This window comes from Miscanthus floridulus, chromosome 10 (genome assembly GCF_019320115.1).
Source record: "Miscanthus floridulus cultivar M001 chromosome 10, ASM1932011v1, whole genome shotgun sequence".
NCBI lineage: Eukaryota > Viridiplantae > Streptophyta > Magnoliopsida > Poales > Poaceae > Miscanthus > Miscanthus floridulus.
Window position 1 is genome coordinate 90,400,562 of NC_089589.1, and position 13,300 is coordinate 90,413,861.

A 13,300-nucleotide genomic window follows, 5' to 3' on the forward strand; every position below is an offset into this window, starting at 1 on the left:
AGCCATGGTGATGGTTCGTCAGCTGTCCTGTGCAACACAGCATCTGTCATGGTCTTTGCCGTCGTCTCTAGGTTTCCCGAGGCGTCGTACTAGAAGTAGGTAGCCGCCCTAGGTCGTTGTACACCTAGTCGCTTCATGGGGCTGAGAGGCACAACCCTGATCATTGGGGTCAGGGCACTCTGCCAGTCGAGGAGGTCTTTAGGTCGAGACCCTTGCCATGGATCCCATTCCGTAGTGGGTGGGATTGTATGCGCGTCCTGTCGGTCTGTATTCGGACAGTGGGTTTTGTACCCATTGCCACCGCTGTGCGGTGTTGTCTCGTTAGTGCGGTATGATGCTGGGTTGGCGTCTAATCGGACCGAGGTGATTGCTGTCATATCGGTCCTTGCGGGGTCAGCACGGTGTGCTCACCTTTGTTAGAACGGGCACGTCACACGGGGCTCGACCTCTCCCTATCTCTCCTAGGGGTCATGACGAGGAAGAGGTCGCATATTTGAGCATTGCGCGGCTAATGCTAGAGGAAGGGATCATGAGCGCTCCTAGCCTTAGCGCCTGGCCTGCTCTGCTCTGCTTTTGCTGGGCTTCGGTCGTTCGGGCCTTTGCTAGCTACTGGGTTGTAGACCATGCGGCTCGCTAACTAATTGGTGCCCTGAGACACCCCAGGGTTATGACCCTGACAAATAGTGAACAAGCTTGCATAGGCACTACATCAAGATCAGCATAACCATGGTACAAACCGATGGAAAAATGCTCTCATGCTGAATGTGTTACCTTTTCCATACCACTGTTGTTGAACCATTGAAGATCGTATGGATGTTGATGAGCACATGTTGTCAACCCTAGGTTTTTTACCAGATCTGAACTAACCAAATTATTGCTGCTCCCACCTCAATTGTAGCATGAACACAACAATCTTGGCGAGGAGAAACATCTAGAACAAACTATGGCATTGCACTCAACACACGCTAGACAATAATCGATTGGTAGGTTGCAGAGCATGCAGCGATATCAATTGCTTCTTCTGTGCTATCCTTAGTTTTAGTACCTCAATCATGGTTAGCGGCAAACACATATTCATCTTCTTCATCTCTAGCACTAACATACCCACCATCATCATTAGCAATATAAGCAAGCTTGTTGGGGCAATCCCTCATGATGTATGTGACCCATGCCCTTGCATCAGTGGCAGACAATTTGTGCAGATTGGTGTCAAAGGTGAGTTCTTTCTCATTGCTGCTAGTGCTGGTGCCAGCAAATTAGACAATTTGCTCACTTCGATTGGTCTTGAAGGTGTGGACGATGTTGTGGAGGTAGCCTTTGTCATCCTTATACTTTCCTTTGAGCTGAATTTAAGAGCAAGATGATATGGTAAGGAAATTTGGTCCAATCTTTATAATCAAGAAGATCCTATATATCATGATGCAAACCACCAAAAAAATCTAAAGCGCTTATGTAAATCATATACATGTATGTTACGACGTGCTAAACCAATAATGATTTCCTAATAATATTCCTCAACACTTTTACTACCCTGAGTTAAATGTTATAGTTTTAATTGCAGGTTACGCCGATAATATGGAGGAACAAATTTTGAGGTATATTGATGGCATTATTATCATTGCAAATATCATTCCACCGGAAAAGAGCAAAACCAATAAACTCATTAGTAGCAAGCCTAACTCTATGTTCTTTAGGTACTAGATGAGAATTAAATTTCTGTTTAACAACAAGCTCCCAATCAAAATATGCCTTAGGATCAGTAGAACCAGCAAGGAAGCATTTTAAACTTGGTGTTAGTGAAAGGGTCATTATTACCACGGTAGTTATTACCTCTCATACCATGACTGTTATGATGTAATCTATCATGCAACCATGCGTTGCACCAAGCATGACGTGCATTGACATCCTCATTGCCATTCCCATCTCGTCCTGATCTTTCATGTCATCATCAACCATGTCATCTCCATGTCGATGTTGTTTAGGTTGTTGTTGCTCAACATCTTCAAGTGCCCAAAGTCACTGAAAACAAGCTCTCTGGACTGAAGCTCTGGTGAGCACTTCAGCGCTTACACCGGACTTCTCCAGTGAGGGCTTTTGTGTTTACCATGCTTGGAGTCTCTCTTCGGTGGGCACTCTGGTGATCCCACCGGAGAGCTCCAGTGAGTGGAAAACCACCCCATCAGCAGCTTCTTTCACACGTCTCGCAAGCGTAACTCCAACTTTGTTCAAACAAGAACGCAAACATTGAAGCACTGAGTTAGTATTTTTCCAAGGATTTTCAAAATATTTTCACTTGCAATTCATCGTGTCACTAGGTCTAATGCATATGCAATGATTGTCACCACCTAGTGGCACTAGATAATTGCAATTGTTTTAGAGGTTCCTCTTAATAGTACATATATCTATGTTAAACCCGATTGTGCACTTTATTGCACCTTGGCCAGTAAAAATAAAGCCCTATTGATATACCTTTGCCTTCGGGCTTGCTCCTAGTTCCATCTCCTTCTCTTCTCCATGGTTGAGCACTTTCTTCATGTGGCCATGATCTACCTCCACCAAATCCTTAGCCTTGCTCAACTCCATGTGTGGACCTAGCTCAATCACCTCAACTGAATGCATTAGTCCAGTAGTTGTCACAAAAGTACCAAAACCAAACTAGAGCCTTCAAGCCGCACCGACAACACTCAGTTTAAAAGCTATGTTATAAAGGGACACTAACTCATTTCTTTCTACCATATATATATGGTTTCTATCTAGGACGCGGCAGACGCCTTTCCGTCTCGCAAGCCATGTCCTCTCTGTCTCGCAAGTCACCGCCACCACGCAACTCCACATCGCTGCCGCACCTAGGGGCCCTCTCCTTCTCCCTCTCCGGCACGTTTGCTGGGGATAAGAAGGGGATCTCTTTAACTTTCCGCAGTTTTTTTCAATTGCTTAGGTTTTGATCCAAATAAATCTTTTGGTGAAATCATATGATTTTCGGTCGGGTTCGGTGATTGTCACAACGAGATCGCCGTTGTAGGCGCTGATTTCATTGGCAGACGGCCAATTTATGGCCTTTATCTGCAAGGGGAGGGGTGCTTCTGGGAGCCCCCTACAAGGACAGCGACTGTAGGTCAACGATCTCATCTCGCGAAGAAGAATTCAAGGTCTTGAGGTGATGATTTTGCAGCCTATGTCGTACCTGATGATGCAACTGTCAATATTTCTTTCAACGATTTAGATGCGTTTTAGACAAGTTCCGAAGCGTTGGATCTTGCGGTGTGTCCAATATTTTGGGGTTAGTCGTTGGATTTGGCATAAGGACTGCACTTCGGCTCCGGCGTTCGAGAGAAACCATTGGGGAAAAAGACGATAGAATAATCTGGATAGAATATTATGTATTTTTTTATTTCATATTTTTTTCATGTGTAATTTGGGATATTCTGTGCCAAGATTTAATATAAGTCATCTTCCCTTCATAAAAAAAACTCATTCTTTCTACTCTTTTTATTCTAAATTATAAGACATTTTGGTTTGTTTAGATACGGAGCTTACATAATAAAAACGATCTATCTAAGAAACTAAAACCTTATAATTTTGAATGGAGAGAGTTCATGCTCGGTCAATACTGCCGCACTTGTCTGAAGAACCAGTGAGTTCAAACACTGAAATTTAAAACCTGCTGCTAATAACTAAATCGGCATGTTTTTCCTCAACAAAACCCACTATGCGAATGAACGATGTACAGAGAAAAGGACGACTAAGACTGAGGGATAATCTGCAGTATGCATAGCAATTGCAAGAACGCTGTTCTTCAATCCAGCACCATCATCAAGAGATATATGGAAAAAAAAAAGCACACAAGGAGACGTGTTATTAAAGGGTGAACAACAACAGAAGAAAAAAAGCAGTTTCAGAAAGAAGAGGGCGAAACATGAACAGTGCTTGCCCACCTAAAATCCTCACGCCCGCATCTTCAGCCACAACCCACAAGCGCGCGATATCCACCCATCTACCCACCACCTTTTCTCGCTCGAAGAAACCATGTCAATGGCGGCAGCCGCCGCCGCCGCGGCATCATCCACGCTGCTGCGGGCAAGCAATCTCTCTGTCGCGCGCTCCGTACCAGTCACCGCCGGTCAGCAGCTCGTCCCAGGTGGCGTTGCCTGCTGCATCCGCACCGTGAGTGGGCGGAGAGCAGCGGTCGCGCGCGCGGCAGCGGCAGGCGATGGGGGCGCGACGGCGGGTGCCCTTCCGGCGGCGCTGTTGTTCGATTGCGACGGTGTGCTTGTGGACACCGAGAAGGATGGCCACCGCATCTCCTTCAACGAAACCTTCGCCGAGGTCCGGTTCCTTCCATCGATACTCCCGTTAATTCATCTCCATTTTCCTGATGCGGCTGCACCTCCGACGTTGATCTTTTCTGTGGTTCGTATGCTCCTAGTTATTTAAACCGATGGCTCACGGACCATTCTTTGTTTTCTTCTGACAAATTTGTCCTGCAGCGCAGTTGACCACTAATGACTGATTGAGACCATGACTTTGGAATAATGTGCATCTGATGAAATTTTGAAATAATGGTATACTTATATTCGTATAATATGGGACCTGGGTCCATGTTCTTTCAACAATGCAGGGTTCGGGTTAATTAGTCTTACCTGCAACGTTTGGAAGCTGACAATCGCATTAATGCTGAGAAGCAAATTTTGTTTTAACTAAAAATAGGAGGGCTTTTTTATCGCAAAGAAGTTTTTTCCCTTAATAAAAAAGAGGGGTTTCCCTTACCGACTAAAATTTTTATATGATGAAAAAGGGACAACTAGAGATTTATATTACAAACATAAGAAGAAACAGAGAAAAACCAGAAAAGATGAACAAAACCCCCAGTTTCAGTTAACGGGAAATATTTTTTTTTTCTTGTACCGAAGGAGATGAGGCAAAGATTAAAGCCATCTCTGCCTTTTAGTTTTGCCACTGGGCACTTGCAGCAACCACAAAATTTAAGCCTTATATGGGTTCATGGGCTAGCTCACTTGCATCCCTAATGAGAGATATGCTTGGCTTATCGAGGACATTTTATAGCAAATTGCCCTTTGCCTAAGCGGTTTGTGCATTTAAGAAATGCATTACATGGAGGTACCCCTTTCCTTTATGTATTTTCTTCACGCACTTGCATTGGGCCATATTAGATAATGCATAGTTGGAGTTTTCAGTTAAAAAAATCATCATTTCGCACAAGTCATTGAGACGTAGTGGTTAATTAAAATGGTGAATGGCATAAATAAGCAGCAATTGTTTGCACTTTCATGGGCCTGCTTGGATGGATGTATCCTGCATCAAAACTTAAACATGGATATGATCAAAAGGCTTATATTGACTGATAATGTGGACTAGTGAGAAGGCTTAGTCTGTACTCAATATTAAAGGATAAAGGACACTAATGCACGTTCTTGTGGATCATTGATTAAATCTAAGAGATGCCATGGCATTACAAGAATTAAATTTAAGAGATGCCATTAAAGAACTAAATCTACCGATTCTTGTTCTTTCAAAGTGTGTGTGATCAAGTTTGCTGATATTTACAGAGGGAATTAGGTGTGAGCTGGGATGTTGAACTGTATGGAGAATTGCTCAAGATAGGTGGTGGAAAGGAAAGGTTAGTCTTTTATTTACTCATCTCATATTATCATTTAGCTTTTCAAATTATCTTAGTGTCCACGAGAAACATTTACATTAAATGTGACACTAAGAAATTAAGGGGATAGCACTTTACTTTGGTTTTTAACATTTCTTCGCATCTATTTTATCACATATAAGAAGCATGATCTAGTAAGATGACAGAACTCTACAATAACTACTTGTAAATTTGAATGGAAAAATCATAAACATAAACTCTCTGCACGAGACACATATCCCTTGAAAATTCTCTTAGGCACATAAACATAAACAGATGTGTATGTGAACATTAATTTTTCATTTGAATTTTCACTTTATTCAGTTTTATTACTTGTATATTGATTATCAGGATTTTTAAATATTACAAATACTCAACTAGCATAAGTAATCAGTCCATGGTTTCAAAAAATTTCTGACGATTTTCCATCTCTAGTGTAAATTTAATGAAATATTGCTCCTAGGGACTGTTCAGTCCATGTTTTTATTATCAAATGAGAAGAGCAAAATGTAGCTGATTAATTGTTAAAATATTATGAAAGTGTCTCCAAAAAATATGCGCATCATGTTCGAAACTTTTAGCAGTGACCGACAATAATAAAGAATTCCATACAAACACACAAATCTGTTCTATCTTTTTATTGACCTAATAAAAAAATTGATATCAAAAGTTTAATCATCAATCTGTAACTGTGAATAAATATTTTGCTTTTAAAAAGAAGAAACTAAATTGCAAAAGACAAATATTTAAATAGGATATAGGATGATTGATTGGCCAGTGTGTCGTCGAACTAAACAATTATTCATATTTCAAGGTCTACTAGACTTGAAATAATTATAATGTATTAGTCATTGATCTTTTATTCAATTGTAAGTATTTGTTTTCAGGATGACAGCTTACTTCAACCAGACAGGATGGCCAGCTAAAGCACCAAAGACTGATGAGGAAAGAAAGGAGTTCATCTCTTCTCTTCACAAGAGGAAAACAGAATTATTCATGGCCCTAATTGAGAAAAAGTTGCTTCCTCTCCGTCCAGGTGTTCAAAGGTCAATATTTCAATAAATTTGTTGGCCTTACAATTTAACTGTAGTTTAAATGAACCTATAAGTTATGGCATTCAGAAATATTTCTTGCTGCTTGAACACAAGTGATTTGAAATGCTGCCATGCAACATAATGGGGGAATTAAAATGTTTATGTCACTTGTGACAACAAAAATGATAGTCTTTATGTCAAATACTTTTTTAAATTTCGTTTAGTAACATGCAGCACTAAGTGTAGAGAATTAGATGTAGAGAATTAGGGGAACACCTCACACCCAATTAGGGGGGGTGACTTTCATATATATATATAGTCAAGATACAACTTGGGGTACAAGTAACATGATATACATGTGTTAGACTATACATATCTCTAATACCCGCCCGCAGTCACAGCGGGAGGGAACTGGACGCAAAGACTGGACCTAAAGTCATTAAACAACTGTACAGGCAGTCCCTTAGTCATAATGTCCGCGAACTGATGAACCGAAGGAACATGTAGCACTCTAAACAGCCCCAATGCCACCTTCTCACGAACAAAATGAGTGTCAATCTTAATATGCTTCGTGCGACGATGATGAACTGGATTGACAGTCATGTAGACCGCGCTGACATTGTCGCAATAGATAATGGTCGCCGAAGGGATCGAGATATGAAGCTCCTCAAGCAGCTGGCGCAACCAGCAACACTCAGCAACTGCGTGAGCAACAGCTCGGTACTCCGCCTCTGCACACCAGGAAACCAGGTTGTCTCCAAGGAAGACGCAGTAGCCTGATGTAGAGCATCGAGAGTCTGGACATCCAGCCCAGTCGGCATCGGAGTATGCCGTGATAGATGACACGCTGCCAATGCCGAGGTGCAGACCGGCGTCGAGAGTGCCCTTGACATAGCGCATAATGTGTTTGATCAGAGCAAGATGCGGCTCCCGCGGGTCGTGCATGAAGAGGCCGACTTGCTGAATGGCGTAGGCAATGTCCGGCCAAGTCAGCGTGAGATACTGCAAGGCGCCAGCAAGACTCCAGTAGTCGGAGGGGCTAGCAACTGGAGCTCCATCGGTGGCAGACAGCTTGGACTTGGAGTCAACCGGTGTCGCCGTGGGGTGACACTCGGCCATGCCAGCCCACCGAAGAAGGTCGATAGCATACTGTCTCTAGGACAAGTGGAGGCTGTCAGAGGACCGAGTGACGGAGATGCCGAGGAAGTGGTGTAGGGCCCCAAGGTCTGTCATGGCGAACTCAGAGCTGAGATGAGCGATGATGCGCCTCAGGAGATCCGAAGAGGATGCTATGAGGATGATGTTGTCGACGTACAGTAGCATGTATGCCATCTCCACTCCATCTTTTAAGATGAACAGAGAAGCATCAGACTTCGCCGCAGTGAAACCGTGCTTGCAGACGTAGGTGTCAAACCGTTGATGCCACGCACGAGGAGCCTGCTTGAGGCCATACAGTGATTTCTGCAACAGACAAACATAATCAGGTGTAGACGGGTCGACGAAACCAGCAGGCTGATGTGCGTAGGCTGTCTCCTCAAGATCACCATGAAGAAAAGCATTCTTCACATCGAGCTGATGAATCGGCCAGGAGCGTGAGGCAGCAATGCTGAGCACAGTCCGGATGGTAGCGGGCTTGACGACCGGACTGAAGGTCTCATCATAGTCGGCACCATGCTGTTGGGAGAAGCCACAGACAACCCAGCGAGCTTTGTGGCGTGCAAGGGACCTGTCCGCATGATATTTGTGCTTGAAGAGCCACTTGCCTGTCACAATGTTGGCACCTGGTGGTCGAGGGACGAGGCGCCATGTGCTGTTGTCTAGAAGAGCCTGATACTCATCTGCCATCGCAGCACGCCAGTTGGGATCTGCCAACGCACTACGATAATTAGCGGGCAGCGGAGAGATCGACGTTGCAGACAAGCCCTTGTAGTTGACAGGTGGCACAGCACCTGTCTGTGTGCGTGTCATCATGAGATGGAGCAGGGGATGAGCCGGTGCAGGCCCCTGCATAGGCCGGCGAGGAGGTGCAGGGGGCTGCAGCAGCCCTGAAACTGTCCGTGCAGCAACAGCCGGACGCTGAGGCCCGTGCACAACACGAGGTAGTGGAGGCCTTGCTGGGTGGTGGTGCAGGTGGCTGAGCAGCAGCCACACTGGTCGTGCCACCAGCAGCCGTATTGGTCGTGCCACCAGCAGGCGCACTGGTCGTACCAGCAGCAGTCGAAGGAGTAGACGCAACTGTGGTGGTGGACGGTCGAGCTTCAGCAGACCGGCGCTGGAACACCTTGCCGCTGAAACGCCTATCAGCCGGTGCTGGTGTTGGTGCAGGGGGCCGACGCTCATAGGTGAGGCCAAACCGGCCAGTCCCGCCCGGAGGTGCAGCAGGGGCAGGACTAGGCGGCTGCTCAGGAGGACCAGCCGGCTGTACTGGGAGGCGAGCAGGGCCAGCCATGATGATAGCCGGATCGTCGAGGTCCTGGGGCAACGGCTGCTCAACCTCTAGAATAGAGGGAGCGACCGAAGTAACATCTTGCAGAAGAATATCAAGTGAAGCTAACACAAACGGAGTGGCGGCAAATGGAAATACAGACTCATCAAAGACCACATGGCGGGATATAATCACCCACTAAGTGGATAGATCAAGACAACGGTAACCCTTGTGAGAGGTGGGATAACCGATGAAGACACATGGTGTGGAGCGAGGTGCAAGTTTGTGGGGAGTCGTGGCACTGAGGTTAGGATAACAGAGGCAGAGTCGGCGGCGCGGTTAGGGCAGAGGAAGAAGTCGGAAGGGAACCCGGACACGTGATACCATGTAGAGAATTAGATGTAGAGAATTAGGGGAACACCTCACACCCAATTAGGGGGTGACTTTCATATATATAGTCAAGATACAAGTAACATGATATACATGTGTTAGACTATACATATCTCTAATACTAAGTCAAGAGATACAAAAATGCATGGAAATTTCTTTTTTTTTCTAATACTAGAAATCATGTTCCTCTACCACCTTATAAAATTCGAACTTAAAACTCAAATAGTACAGTAAAACAAATCTTACTAGGGGATAGATTGAACAAACTGAATACTTTGGAGTAAATTGACTTGAAATGTTTTTGGGGTCAAGCACACAAAGTGGACTTTTGGTTATAGTAAAATAGTTTTTTTTTTATCTTACTTTGTATTCAACTATGAACGATCATGACCAAAAGAATATGGAAGTTAAAACCCTATGGTATGGTCAAGGCATTTATACTTTGGGAAACTTTATTTCTCTCTTCAATGATTTACAACCTAATTACACTTTCAATCTATAAGGGCAAAAGTATAAGAAATGAGGTGAAACTGCTTTGGATCAGTGAAATTGCAAACTTAAGAACTTCATGTCTTTTGTTGAAGTTCAAGGCGCATGCACTAGAAAAACACGCAAATGAAACCCAAATCTGGACCAGCTAGCTTCATGAGAACAGCTAAAACCATTATGCTAGTCGAATACCTGCTAGATTAAAATTTTCAACTTTACAGGTTAATCGATGAAGCTTTAGGAAAGGCAGTTAAAGTTGCAGTGTGCAGTACATCAAATGAGAGAGCTGTAAGTAATTAAGCATTTTCCACCTGCAAGTGCTTTTACTATCTATATGCAGTTAGAGTTACTATAGATATCTCCACATCTGGAACAACAGTTTGTCAACTTTTATCCCGCGGAAAATTATTGGTTGGTGAAATGTTTGAAATTATGACAAATTCATTTGATCTGTCAGCAGGATACCTAACTGAAATAACAAAATTCAAACAATGAAAGGGAAGTGTTGACATTTAGCTGATGTTTTCAACCCAGTACTTCTCATTCTAGATCCTTACCTTTCCTTGGCACTAGATCTGTAAAACTAAATTTCCATATGTCATCCCTACTTAGCAAAAGCCTTTTGCCAATATTTTGGTTCAAATCAAATATTTTCTCTAATAATGTTTGTTTTTTCCCTCCGATATATAAAAATAATTTGATTTTTCCTAACTTGAATGTTAAAAATTTAATAAGAAAATAAATAAGCTGTCTAATGTAAATTAAGCAGCATTATAAGATGTCACTATCATTTCTAACATCCAAGATTTACTATTTGTCAGTTATTTTAGGTCGCCAGATGAAGATTTACATTCTCTTAACATTCAATCACCGATGATTAACAAACATATTTTATGGAATTAAAGCAGGGCAAATTATAGCTGGTTTTTTCCTGATTACAGGTTTCAGCAATAGTGTCATACTTATTGGGGCCTGACAGAGCTGAAAAGATTACCATATTTGCTGGAGATGTGGTTCCACGCAAAAAACCTGACCCAGTAAGTTGATGTCACAGTTTAATGAACTCTAAGCATTAGTTCATATTTCCCAGTTGAGTTATTTTCTTGAAATAATTTTTTGCAAAAATCTAAATAAGACTATGATAACATCTTGTGGCTTAGGCTCGGTGCCACCAAAGGGTCCTTGATATGGTACCACATTACGCTATGCACATGGCAGCCCAAGATTAGTTATATTTGTTTATGACAGAAATATAACCTTTTCTCATGTAGCTATTTACCTAACACACAATTTGTGTATTACACTTGGGTAAAACCCTTTATCTGTCAAATATTATTGTTTATTTATGCTTATTTTCAGGCAATCTACATATTAGCAGCAACTACACTCGGAGTTGATCCACAAAGGTACTGAATAATATGTTTGAAACAATTTTTTGTACAAATTCTATCTATTACTTTCACAAATATCATTGCAAGGAATAATGTGGTAACTTTTTAGCGTTGCTAGCTTTGATATATATATAGACAGCTTATAATTAACTTGGTTTAGTTAGGCTACTAGGGCAAACAGCATTATTCTTTGTCAACGTACTTCTGCACTTCTTAAATTCACTCAATCTATCATTGCATTCTACATGATTAGCAAATGTTAGGATGTTTCCATAATCCTTGATATCTTTTTTTTCTAATCATGCTTTTTTTATATGCAGCTGTGTTGTTGTTGAAGACAGTACTATAGGGCTCGCAGCGGCAAAAGCTGCCGGGATGAAGTGTATCGTAACAAAAAGCGGGTACAAATTTTCTTCTTTGAAACACTTCAACAGGCATAGTTTATAACTTGACAGCAATTGGTAGACCTTTCTAATAAAGGTATTAATCTGACTAGTATATGAGATGAAATGCCAAATTCACGTAGCCTATGTAGTATACACAATATGCTCTACTAGAGTTGTAATCGACATAATTTTCTTGCACGCAATGTGTTGCACATTAGATATCTAATCTGATGGATGTAAAGTGCTTGATATTTGAATCAATATTATCCACATGTCAGTTTATTTATCAAATTTTATATTCTTATATTTTTCTATTTCAGAAAAAAAATCTTATATTTATCTTAATTATAATTTTATTTTACTTCTCTGTTACGATATTTTTAGGACACATTTTGTTGATTGTTCAGATTACAGTTTTGATGCTCATTTTGTAATCAGATGTACCATAAATATGTTTTCAGCTACACTGCAGAAGAGGACTTTGAGACAGCGGATGCTGTGTTCGATTGCATTGGTGACCCACCAGAAACGCGCTTCGATTTGGATTTCTGTGCCAACTTGCTCTAGAAATAATATGTAAGCTGAAAGAGGGTAAATGCAAGTGACATGCACGTAAAGGAATTCAAATGTAAAAAAGTAACGAAAATAAGTTATACATGTAACTGTTTTTTTTCGGGAACGTGTTTAGCACGTGTTTTATTAAGAGGAGTTGGAAACTGAGTACACGTCCAACAGCACTAGATGGCGAGTTGCCACCAAGCGTGCGGGTAAACACGAACACAGATCACTTACACGGTCGTACTAACTAAAGGAACAATGGTGCGACGTAGAGTAGAAAAGGCGAGCGCGCGTAGCGTTAGTTGGTGCGTGCGGCCACCAGCGACGAGAGGCTAGTGAAGCCGGCAGTGATCCAGGCGTCGGCCTCATCCACAATGAGGTGGAAAAGCTGCAATGGTGTCTTGGAGGCCCCATCAAAATTCCGAGAAATATGCCACATTGGAACATGGGTACCAGGTATTGTCTGATGATTGCAGAAAAAGTTTGGAGGTCAAAAGTAAAAAAAAAAATATGGTTTGTCGAGTGTCAAAAAAAAATGACACTCGGTAAAGAAGCCTCTTTGCCGAGTGTCAGAAAAAGACACTCGGCAAAGGATTAACGGCAGCTACCGGCCGCTAACGGCGGCGGCCCTTTGCCGAGTGTTATTGTTTGACACTCGGCAAACCTGGTATTTGCGAGTGTTATTCTTTGCCGAGTGTTCAGCATTCGGCAAACCACCATTTTGCCGAGTGCTATTTATTTACCGAGTGCTCGCTCTCTGACACTCGCCAAACAGCTTCTTGAAAGTGTCCGGTAAAAAACACTACGCAAAAAGCCGTCTCCGGTCGTGAAAGGAGAACCGCGGAGTCTAAGGCCCGCCTAAGCTCTTTGGGCAGCGTCTTCCGCGCCAGCTGCCACCAGTCGTCGAGTTTGGCGTTCTGATCCGGCGTCAGGGTCTGCATTCCCACGTCGTGGAGAAGTCGGTGCCAAAC

General features: G+C 42.7%; 1 protein-coding gene across 1 annotated transcript; it reads left to right on the top strand.

The window, feature by feature from the left end:
• Nucleotides 1–3,896: 3,896 nt before the first annotated feature.
• On the top strand, nucleotides 3,897–12,494 carry LOC136485073 (CBBY-like protein). The gene is made up of 8 exons (XM_066482021.1): nucleotides 3,897–4,326; nucleotides 5,568–5,638; nucleotides 6,544–6,702; nucleotides 10,216–10,282; nucleotides 10,936–11,031; nucleotides 11,354–11,400; nucleotides 11,706–11,786; nucleotides 12,233–12,494. Exons 1-8 carry the CDS (start codon nucleotides 4,027–4,029, stop codon nucleotides 12,336–12,338), a joined length of 927 nt encoding a protein of 308 aa, XP_066338118.1. The 5' UTR covers nucleotides 3,897–4,026; the 3' UTR covers nucleotides 12,339–12,494.
• Nucleotides 12,495–13,300: the final 806 nt, after the last annotated feature.

Coding starts and splice junctions, on each gene's coding strand:
- LOC136485073 (XM_066482021.1), top strand. CDS start 4,027: ATGTCAATGGCGGCAGCCGCCGCCGCCGCGGCATCATCCACGCTGCTG. Junction 10,283..10,935: donor GTACATCAAATGAGAGAGCT/GTAAGTAATTAA, acceptor TCCTGATTACAG/GTTTCAGCAATAGTGTCATA. Junction 11,032..11,353: donor CACGCAAAAAACCTGACCCA/GTAAGTTGATGT, acceptor GCTTATTTTCAG/GCAATCTACATATTAGCAGC.